Source organism: Coffea eugenioides, chromosome 10 (assembly GCF_003713205.1).
Source record: "Coffea eugenioides isolate CCC68of chromosome 10, Ceug_1.0, whole genome shotgun sequence".
Lineage (NCBI taxonomy): Eukaryota > Viridiplantae > Streptophyta > Magnoliopsida > Gentianales > Rubiaceae > Coffea > Coffea eugenioides.
The window spans coordinates 7,495,550-7,507,505 of record NC_040044.1 but is presented as its reverse complement, the minus strand read 5'-3'; the positions used below and the strand labels follow the sequence as shown (position 1 = coordinate 7,507,505).

Below are 11,956 nucleotides of genomic sequence, written 5' to 3'. Positions count from 1 at the left end.
TCAGTAGTAGTTGCAACTCTTCGTTTGGACGTCAAACTCAGAAAAGTGTGAAAAACACTCCAGAAAAGAGGATCCTAAGGCAATACAACCCACATTACTTTGTGGTTAATAAGATGAGTCGATGAATTCATTTTCTCTTTTGTTTTCCTTTTTCTTTTTGTTGGGCATCGAGAGAAAGTCTAGATTACACGTTTCAAAACATCAAAACTTATTTGGACGAAAATAAATGTTTCAAATCATCAGGAAGCAATGCAGGCACGTCCTTTGTCCTTCAGAGGCAAATGAACCAACCAGTCTGTCTTTCTTTAAGTATTTCTTTCCTTTTTCCCCCTTCCTCATTTGCGGGAAAAAAACAATTAACCAGCCACTAAGTCCCAGAGTTTTGGCCGTTTAAGAGGCAACTTTCTGTGTACTGTTTCAGTTGAATGAATGATCTGTAATATATTCTCTACCAAATGTTGCGCCAAAGCTGATGGTACAAGTGATAAGGCCGAGACTGACACACAAAACATATGTTATCATTGATTGCAGATACAAATTTACCAATGTGCACAGTGAAAAAAAAGGGTCCTCCTTTAAAATACCCAACATATGTTAAAGTTGCATTTAAGTTTGAAAATAAAAGTTGGAGTAAAATAAATAACAACCTCAAGCAATTTTACCCTCAAGCATGTTGACATAAAATGGTAAACCTAGAAGGCCAATGAACCAAAGAAGCCACTATCAGGACTCAGCTGGCTGAGGAGGAGTAGGAGCGGTAGACTGACCATCAGCCGTGGTCTCAGTGACAAAGGTCCACTCCGGCGGCAGAGGAGGGAGAGGCGGGTAAACAGTGGGCCCACGTCGGCGGATGTCCCACGGTTGAGACTTACGCGGGCGAGTCTTCTTGTGATGTGCTGTTGCCTTCTTCTGTGGCCTCGATGAGCATTCTATCACCAACCCAACACCACCACTACCGCTGAAATCGCCCGCAGGAACAATTCTTGTTGCCGCCGTGTTTTTGGTGGCGCCACCGCTTATCGCAACTGGGTTCCGCATCATCACCATCCGTGTACCGAATATGGCTGAGACTGACATTTTCTTTTGTGTCTGGTTTTCCTCCTCCACAGCTCCGAGAGGATAATGGAGTTGGGGGCCTTGGGGCACTAATATATGTTTTTTTTGTTTTTAAATATTGGATTGCACGTTTGTAGTTGAGTTGAAAATGGGGCCTTTTCGGTCTTGGGCTTTTTATGCCCGCCAGATTGAGCAACGTTGTTGTTTTCGTTTCTTGCCTGCAATGGACGGCTTCTATTTCAGTATTTCTGTTGGTCATGGTATATCACGACTCACCAATTGGATTTGCGATTGACTTGGCCCAAACGAAAGGCAAAGAGGATTGTAACTATGGGTGCAACTTGAATCGTGTACTCGAGCTAAAATGCTTCGATTTTAGCTCGTCAAATTCTTAAAACTTGAACTCGAAATTGAACTCAATTTAATTTTCAGTTTACCCGAGTTTGAACTCTTAGCAAACTTGAGTCCAATCAAGTTGATTCGAATTCAATCGAGTTTAAATGATATATATTTTGTATAAATTTAAACAGGGCATATGATACACATTTGATAGCAATAAATATTAAAAAAGAAACCTCCAAAATATATTTGATTTAGCTCTATTAAACCTAACGAAAATTTGACTTTCATTTGTAAAGCTCAAGTTCAAGTGTTTCAAAATCACCTTGAGTTTCGACCAAATAAGCTCGCGAACGGCTCGATTAAATATGACTTGTTTGCACCTTGAATTAGAACAAAATTGATTGAATTTCCGCCAAAAAAAATGAAGAGGGGGTAACAAAGAGACAAGTAATAGCTTCTCAATGCTTTATTACTTTGGACAAATATCGTGAACAAATTCACGAGGAAGCTAGGTCTAAATGCTACGAGAAGTATACAAGTGGTGTGAGTCATAGTGCAACTACGTATTACTAGAGGTGACAATCAGGTGGATGACAGGTTGACGAGTCGAATTGAGGCCCAGGTACAACAGGAAACCTGCTGACTTGAATCTGACCTTCCAACTCGTGACGGGTCAGGATATCTAACCTAAACTCGAAATTTTCGAGTTGAAGGGTTACCCGAATAACTTGATATGACTCAAAACATAACTCCAATTTACGAATTTGCTACTATAATTTCTAACAAAACTTATTCCACACAAGACTACATAATCAAGCAATAAAAATCTTGATAAAACAATCCCAAACCAGATCTGAAATAAATTAAAATACAGTAAATGTTTTTTATCCCAAACTAGAACTGAAATAAATTAAAACACTATAAAAGTATAAAATAATATAATACATCATTTGTCCAAACATAACAATCCCAACTTCATACAAGTTAAATAAATTCATTTAGGATTAAGGGTCTGTTTGATAACATAAAAAAGTATTGAAACTGAATTTTTTTAGATATTCAGATATTTTGAATGTTTGATAAATAAAAATTCATCTGCTGAACTTGTTAAGTAGTGCTGAACTTATGTATATTTTTTTCAGTACAAGAATCCTAACTGAATGCTTAATTCTAAAAAGAATCAATAGAATTATTTGAACTACCTTATCTTATCTACCAAATCTACCCTTGTTTGGTAATTATGTTCAAAATTTTATCTAATCAAACAATCTGATATTTTCTATCTAACATTTTTCTATTTATCTTTTCTCCCTTTTTAATGTCTTTCAAATCTTGTTCGTACTCCTCGTATAATATATTGCATATTTTATATTAATTTGATTTAAAAATAAATATTATCATTTTCATATCTAACTATTTTAAGTTAATTAAATCATAGGTTCTATTTCTTTTTTGGATGAAAAGATATAAGGGTAAAATTATCAAATTTAACTTATTAAACACTCAGTTATAAATGTTTATCAAACAATATAAATATGTTTAGCATTAAAATTTAGAGATTCATATATTTCTTTTCAATGCTTAAAATTCAGCAAATTAATTGCTTTAGCATTCAGATTTCAAAATTTAGACTTTAGAATTCAGATTCAGTTTTATCAAACGGAACCTAAGTGGTTAATGCCTCTAAAAAAAAATAACTTAGTTTAGTTAAATAAAATATTTTTTACATTTATTAAATTATTTTTTAATTCATAAACGGGTTATCGGGTCAACCCGTGAATGATCTGAATCCGACCTGTTTTCTTTTCGAGTTCATCGGATTTGACCCAATTCTACTTAGAACCCGCAAAGTCTCAGTCAAAATCTATTAATTTCGTGTTAAATTCGTGTCGTGTTTTCATGTCGTATCAGAAAATTGCCACACCTACGTATTACTTTGTTTTATGTGCCAAAGAGGGTTACACTTGCATCCGATACCACGTAAATTGGAGATTTTACGATTAAAACAATAATAAAAGCAACAATTTAGAAAAATGAGCAGGTAAGGATTTAAGGTGCATTTATAAGCAGGAGAGGTGCTGATAATTGGGAAGATTATAGCCCTTTGCAAGTAGTTTAACTGGTAAATTAAATATGAGCACGACAACCTATCTAAACAATAGCCACTTGAAAAAGCAAAATTTACTATAACTCAAAATCTCAATCGCATGTTTAATCTACCATTTCCAACATTTTGCTGTTCAAGAATAATTGTTGGCTAGGAGTTGCACATTTCAGACGAAATAATTTACTAAAAAGTGGGGGAATTCATATTTTCATATTGAATCTGACGGTCAGCAAGAAGACTGCGCATCCTAATCTACTAGAATTTCAAAGGGGTTTAATGCGAAGGGCCATGCAATGCACCAGCCAATATTGCACTCTTTTTCTTTTGTCACATGAACTAACCATTCTAGAGCATTCAAGAAAAGGGTATACCAAATAACAAAAACCTTTTACCAATTCCAAACTCATTTATTCCTGCTGTCAAGAGTAAAAATACAAAAGTATCACATTAGGTTCTCGTGACTTTAGTACTCTTACCTGTTTTGGATTGCCTTTTTTCTTCAAAATTTTTTTTATACTTTCTGTGATTACATTTCTCGAGCACCTTTTTTTTATCTCATATACATCAAATCATTACAATATATTTTTCTATAACAATTTCAAAAAATAGCAACCTAAACGGATTAATATAATTGAAAATGATCTCTCTAACGGTTGTTAAGCTATATATCAGGTGTTAGATTTTTGAAAAGTTAAAATTAATTAGATAAAATGTATAATTATTAGTATATATATATACATGATAGGTTATGTAAAATTTGAACGTGATAATGAGTGTTACCCGCTAGAAAAATCCTATTAAAAAAGGAAAAAAAAAAAAAGAGGAATCATACTAGGACAACAGCAATTTGGTAAACCATCGGATCTTCTAGCAATTATACGCTCCATCGGGACAGCAAAGAAATACTGGTACAAATAAATTATACGCTCCTCTGTTTGCCAGAGCCCCAAATCCAATACCAATTGTTTAATTATTACCAAAACGATACAGATGGATACAGATACCAAGACGCAAATCTGAGGTTAACGAATTTAATACCTCAATCTTTGCTGACTTTCCCACTTCAACGAATTTTAAAATGATTAAATTGCCATTAACAGAGATAGATAGAACCATAAACAGCTTGGATTGACGATGAAACAAGATAGGATTCATTATAGAAAGAAAAGCATAGCATTTAGGTATCTCACGCTCATATTAAAAATATTTATTTTCTTACCTTGTACATATTTTTCGAAACAGTTAAATCACTTAATTGCATCATCTTTTTTTTTCTTTTTTAAATTAAAATCAAGCTAGTACTAATATTCATTCTGTTTTTTATTATTATAACTCCAACGCCACTACAAGGACGTGACACCATGGTGACGCAGCTACGTACCATCATTCAAGCTAATCACATCCGCTGGTCTCTCTCTTATACCAGTACTCAAGTTCTCGCACCAGCCTGCGTCGCACGTGCATTTCTCACCTCGTAGACCCTTATTTCTGTTTTCGGCTCCCGTCACGGACGATGGTGCACAAACTCCGAGGGAGTTCACGGTTTTGGATTGCTATTTTTTTATAAAATTTTCATAGATAAATGCACCGTATCATGTCACGTATATAAATTTTAATGTTCAAATATCGAATTTAAATAACGTGATATTTATTCAACTCTGTCGGTGTATACAGGTGATAGTAGCATAAGAAAGATTAGTTCAAAATTTGTTGGAAGAAAAATCGCAATCCAAACAAATGCAAGAACTATTCATTTTTCGCAAACAAGATGAGTTATGTCAACTCCAATCCCTATTTAGTTCGCCACTTAAATACCTAATCTTGGCACATGTTGTCCGCATGAGTTTAAGAAAAGTAGTAATTTAGATGAAAATAACGAGCTTTCATTCTAATGCATGCAGTATTTACAATTACATTTTTAAATTACTTACAAGTTTTAAGAATGAGTTAATCTTATATACACTGACTAACGGTGTACATAAGATTACGATTGGATACTTAAAACAATACAAAATTTCAATTTCAAATTTAAATTAGTTATCAAACATCCAACGATGATAGATATACACTATTGGTGTACATAAGATTAATCCTTTAAGAATAAAATTAATCTTATATACACTAACTAACAGCTTATACAATATCATAATTGTTGGATATTTGATAACTATATAAAATTTGAATTACAGTTTAAAATTCACATTAGTTGTCAATAGGGCTGCAAACGAGCCGAGTCGAGTCGAGTTTTAGCCTAATCGAATCGAGTCTTGACATAATTTTAGTAAACTCGAACTCGAGCTCGACTTGATTCGACCGAGCTTGAAAAAAATAAAAAATAATTATTTTTATTTTTTAAAAAATAAATAAAATAATATTTTTTTCTTAATAAATAATAAAATATTAACGATATATATGTAATTTTACTATTAAATAAAAAAATAAAAAAAAGTATATATACTTAAAATAAAAATGTATATATATACTTGAGCTCGCGAACCTAATATCTTGAACTCGAGTTCGAGCTTGACTCGAACTGCTCGTGAGCGGTTCGGTTCGTTTGCAGCCCTAGTTGTCAAACATTTGACGGTGATAATGCATATATTATCAGCTTTTATAGATAAGATTAATCCTTAATAATGTATTAAAAAATGTATTAGATAGAATATTAGTGGCTGCTAGTAGTGCGGGTGGCGAAGGATGCCATGCGAGTGAAGGGCGGTAGGGAGTTTTCTGGAAAAAAAATATATTTTTTTTAATGTTTTGAGTAAACACACCATGGGTTATATATAATAGAAATTTACTATGTATGATAAGTTATATATAATAGAAATTTTAGATAGACGTCTAAGGACTGCACTACTATTCAATTAGCATCAATTTAAAACTTGCATGTATGATTCAAAGCATGAAATGAAAACTAGCATTTCTTATTGGTGGAAAGAGTAAAGAAAATTACTCAAAAGGGTCTTGGAACTCGAAACTTGATGAGTTTAGCTTATATCAGTGGGAGGACATGAAAAGCATTGCCAAACAAAGCAGGGGCGATTTGGTGAAAATAAAAAAATGCGGGCCCAGAAAAAAAAAAAAGAGAGGGAGAAGAGTGGACTGATAAGAGATGCCCTACATCATGGGTCCCACTCATTAATTAATTCCAAATTCCAGCTTGTACACAGCTGTAATCCACTGCCCCGCCCCAAGGCTTCCCTCCGGCCCACAGTTCGTTTTAATTTGGTAACCTCCTCCGCTTCCCCGTACACTCATCTCATCTGCTTGAGCAAAACTCCAAAACCCTCCAACCAAAATCCTACTGTACAAAATCTATACTAGTTTCTTTTTTTTGGCTTGTGACCTAAAATCAGAATCCAGATAAGAAACTCTTCGACGATGGCTCCAAAAACATGGCTGAAGTTTCTGATATAACGTCAAATTTTGGTTATCGTTTTGGAGCATTTAGAGGAGCTCGACTTCACGCTTTCCCATGACTCTCCTTCCTTTTCCCTTAAGCCCTTTTCTCTCCTTTGCCTCTTCACTTTAGAGCCTAACAATAAAAACCCTCCTGAAGTCGTAGCTGCTTTAGTCTTGGGGTTTGTTCTCCGAGCTGGGTTGACTCAACTCGCTCCGGAGGGCACGAGTGTTTCACATGGATCCGTGTCCTTTCGTGCGACTTACTGTGGGTAATCTGGGGCTGAAAATCCCTGTGGCGGCGAAGCCGGCGAGGTCCGTGGTTCACCCCTCGTCGTCGCCGTGTTATTGTAAGATAAAGCTCAAGAATTTCCCTCTCCAGACGGCTGTAGTCCCGTACATTACTCCGGAGCCTCAGTCCCCTGACGGCGCCGCACAAGTCCAGACCTCAGCAGCCGCGGCGACGTTCCATCTCGGCAAGTCGGATCTCGAGAAGCTCGCCGGAAAATCACTCTTCGGTGGGAGTTCGAAAAGGCTTCACCTCACAGTCTCGATCTACACCGGCGGCCGGGGCACCACTTGCGGCGTGAATTCCGGGAGATTATTGGGGAAAATTAGAGTGCCGCTGGATCTGGCGGGAACCGAGACTAGGGCTGTGATTTTCCATAACGGGTGGATTAATGTGGGCAAAGAATCCAAAAACTCCAGTGCCCAGTTTCACCTGAACGTCAAGTCGGAACCCGACCCGAGGTTCGTTTTCCAGTTCGACGGAGAACCCGAATGCAGCCCGCAAGTGTTTCAGATTCAAGGAAGCATCCGTCAACCTGTTTTCACTTGCAAATTCAGCTTCCGCTCCGCCCCCGACCGCAATCAACGTTCCTGGTCAGTTTTTACTACTACTTTTTTTTTCCCCCTAATTTCCTTCCTTTTCTTTTCTGTGTTTCAACAATTTGCTTTTAATTTTGCATGAATACTTAAAATAATCTCTACTGGCCTTTTCTGTTGTTGAGCATTACTAGTATTTAATAATCTCTCTACCAAAGTAGTATTAATTCGATGCATACTATTTTTGGTAAAAAATAGGAAAAAAAAGTGTGAAAGTGAAGAATAAATGCTTGCTGGAATTGTACGGTAAAGGCAAATTTTTACTAGGTAGAACTTACTTTACTCTTCTTTTATAACAAAATTAGAGCTTAAAAGGGTACTTAATACATTAGTAAGATATCTTTACAGGGCCTAATTATACAAGTATCTTGTTCGAGCTCCCTAGGTTCAATTTAAAGCAAAGATCCCTACCTTTATTTTCTGTCACGCTTTTAATTACTACTGTTTACTTTGTTTAATTAATCTTAGTGTTTTACACGTAATAATTAAATTTTTTTTGGGTCCTGTTTGGGCTTTATTATTATTATTATATAATAATAAATATAGGTCGTTGCCGTCGGAGCTGAGTTGTTCACGGAGCTGGCTAAGTTCATTTGGGAGCGAAAGGGAGAGGCCCGGAAAGGAGCGAAAAGGATGGTCCATTACGGTCCACGACCTGTCCGGTTCGCCCGTGGCAGCTGCTTCAATGGTCACTCCATTTGTGGCTTCACCCGGTTCAGACCGGGTGAGCCGGTCCAATCCCGGTTCGTGGCTCATCCTACGCCCCGGGGACGGCACCTGGAAGCCGTGGGGCCGGCTGGAGGCCTGGCGAGAGCGCGGCTCAGCGGACGGCCTCGGCTACCGGTTCGAACTCATCCCCGACTCAGCCGCGGCTGCCGGGATAGTCTTAGCCGAGTCGACTTTGAGCAGCAGCAAAGGCGGGAAGTTCGTGATAGACCTGGGCTCAGGGTCACCCACGGGTGCTGCCGGCGGAACGGCCAATGGGAGGGCGACCCCTGGGAGCGTTGCGTCACCGGCGTGTAGCCCTAGGAGCAGCGGGGACTTCGGATATGGGTTGTGGCCCTACTGCATGTACAGGGGGTTTGTGATGTCTGCCAGGGTGGCAGGGGTGGGTGACAGCAGAAAAAGCAAATGTAATAAACCTACGGTGGAAGTTAGTGTGCAGCACGTGAACTGCACGGAGGATGCAGCTGCATACGTGGCTCTGTCAGCTGCCGTTGATCTTAGCATGGATGCGTGTCGGCTTTTCTCTCAAAAGTTGCGAAAAGAATTGTGCCCTCCACAGGATTTACTCTGCTGATCATTTTTACTTACATTACATTAATTGTTTAGGGGTATTTGCGAGTGGTAAAAAGAAATTAAAAAGATGATGGTTTTTTGTGATCCGTCGTCGTTTAGGAGATTGTCTAATGGCGATTAGTTTTTAGTAGTAGTAGTACTAACGAGAGATTGCTATAGGCCTATAGCCTATATAGCATTTGATTTGTGTATAAGAGAGAGTGGAAGACTTGGGACTGACAGGGCACCCCTGTTTTTTTGTTAGGTGTGTGGCTAATTAAATGTAATTTTTTTTCCTTGGGTTTTACCATTTCTTGGTTTGTCAAGGGTGGTTTCTTCTTTTCTTCTTGTGATAATATCTGTCCAAGTTAATCGCCTAACTAAATAACGCTTGCGTTAATTTGAGCATACGGTGAAGTGATTTTCTAGATGGTACGTAATTCTTTTGTTCGGTCTTTTCTTGAGGTAATGTATTACACTTGTCTGCTGAGTATTCTTCTGCGTTATGCGAGCTTGACTCCATTACATATGTGATATTTGTTTGTTAATCACATTATAGTTGTTGTCCTTGTGGAGTAGGTCAGTTGAAAATTGGAAAAAAAACAGAGAGATAAGTTACTAATCATAATCAAATTGTGAAATGAAGTAATGTCAATTGACGATGGGGCAGATGGAGGATGATGTTGCCTGCACGCAAGGTTTGAAAACTGAAGTGTTGGGATGATTAAAATCATGTCATTAAGGGTGTTGGAAGATAGCTGTAATGCTTTAGCATATCAATAATACGCTACAACCATTTGAATTTGGCTTAGCTTAGCTGTACGCACCAAATCTAGAGGTCCTTTCAGTGGGCATGGAAATCATTACCAGTGCTTTCCAAGTCTTTCTTGCATGATAGAGTACGGGGTTTACTATTTAGAACCCAATGAATCATTTAAACTGCCGGAGGCTAGATCACGTGGTCTGTGGCTGCTTCCGGCACTCGCAGGTCGTGGGGTTGAACCTCACTTAACATCTGGGTGCGATTGGAGTGGCGCTGTACTCCAGGCGCAGAAAATTAGTCGGGCCGCTTTCGAATTTTGACTCGGACATCTCTGTGTTGACAAAAAAAAAAAAAAAGAATCATTTAAACTACCGTTTCCGGTCTGTTGACATTACAAGTTGTCAATAGTACAATAGTGGGACTGGTTACTAGCCCTATAAAGATGCGTTTGACTGGTTTCTCTTTGGGTTAGTGGTCACCGGTGGGGTGCAAAATTAAGGATTGAATCCTTACCTCCTATCAATTGTCACAATAGGTGATTTCTTTAAAAAATTTAGATGGATACATAGTATACCCGTCTGATTCGATTGTAATTTAGTTCCCATCAGTAGGCTCAATTGAACCTCTCTTTTAGGTTAAAATAGAGTATGATTATATAAATAAAAAGTGACGATTAATAACAAAAAAAAAATATCGGTTCTAGTTCTATCAATATGAAAACTGTAGTAGTGAGTGATAGCTCACCTCTGAGAGTTGTGTTGATAAATAATCATTACAGTTATCATTACTATATCAAAAAAGGACTATGATGAGTTTTGGTGTGTAATTGTGTATAAGTGACTGTTGATCTAAGTTTTACGGATATTAAGATTGCCCTTAATACCAATAAATAGACAAATCACATTTGATTTTATTAATAATTAATAATAATTATGCTAACGGTTACAAAGAAACATTCTTTGAGTTATGTTGAATTAAGCCAACAAAAAAAGAACAACTAATTCATTGCATATTATGACAACAAATTACAAGAATGAAAAATATTCCCTTGAGTTATGGTTAATTAAAACAAAAAAAGAAGAACAAATTTTATTTATAAATTATAACAAAATATGGTGAAATCTTAGTGGTTATAGTGTAAGCAAAAAAAAAAATGACATTAGTTTTTGTGATGTCAAAATTACACTCCTCTCTAATAAATGGATAAGCTACATTGCATTTCATTAAAAAATAATATCAAATATGCTTGCAGTTACAAAAACAATGAAAAATTTCTTACATTTTTATTTACCAAAAGAAAGAAGAACAAATTTTATTTATAAAATATCCAAGTTTAAATAATACTTCAAACATGAAACAAAACATAATAAATTGGCACTACGGGTCTTTTAAAAAGTACCACGAGTATTTTTGTTTTTTGGATATAAGTAAGTTAAGCTTTAAGAGCAATTTTTTAGTATGCATATATTAGTATAAGAAATTTTAACACAAAATATATAATAAGGGATGGAGTACCAAGATAGGCAAAGAGTTTTATGTTGGAAATTTATTTATTTAAATTGCAACAAAAATTAAATTTAATGAACTTTATTAATGATATTCTAGTAACAACTAATAGCATTAAACTACAACTAATGAATATCAAAGGTGAAACATCCCTTTGAATTATGGTGAATTAAACCAATAGAAATACACACACACACACACACAATATCCAATTTCAAAGAAAAAGGTGAATAGAAATACATGAGTTCAATTTGACTATTATATAATAAATAATTTTAACGACTTATAATTTTTAATCATATAAATTTTATAATCATAAAGTATATTATTGATGAAAAATACAAATAAATTTCATCATATCAAAACATTTCTTTTTAAAGTTAAGCTATTTAAATTCGAACAATGGAATTTCAACATATTTAAGCACTATTATAATTTCAATAGCAATATAGATTATTTCACAATCCACCATTGGCAAAAAATAATAATAATTAGACTTAAAAAGGAGTGATAAATTATTCATAAAATTAAAAATTTTAATTCAAATAACATAATCCAAATTTAACAGAAAAACAAAAACATTGATATCATTACAAAATAAAAGTGCTCTTGGAACA

General features: G+C 35.9%; 2 protein-coding genes across 2 annotated transcripts; one reads left to right on the top strand and one right to left on the bottom strand.

The window, feature by feature from the left end:
* Positions 1-497: 497 nt before the first annotated feature.
* Positions 498-1,128, bottom strand: LOC113749053 (50S ribosomal protein 6, chloroplastic). Its single transcript, XM_027292696.1, has one exon. The coding sequence runs from the start codon at positions 1,075-1,077 to the stop codon at positions 724-726; it is 354 nt and encodes a 117-aa protein (XP_027148497.1). The 5' UTR covers positions 1,078-1,128; the 3' UTR covers positions 498-723.
* Positions 1,129-6,760: 5,632 nt separating this feature from the next.
* On the top strand, positions 6,761-9,470 carry LOC113749452. The gene is made up of 2 exons (XM_027293200.1): positions 6,761-7,789; positions 8,339-9,470. The coding sequence occupies exons 1-2, from the start codon at positions 7,146-7,148 to the stop codon at positions 9,090-9,092; spliced, it is 1,398 nt and encodes a 465-aa protein (XP_027149001.1). The 5' UTR covers positions 6,761-7,145; the 3' UTR covers positions 9,093-9,470.
* The last annotated feature ends 2,486 nt before the right edge of the window (positions 9,471-11,956 follow it).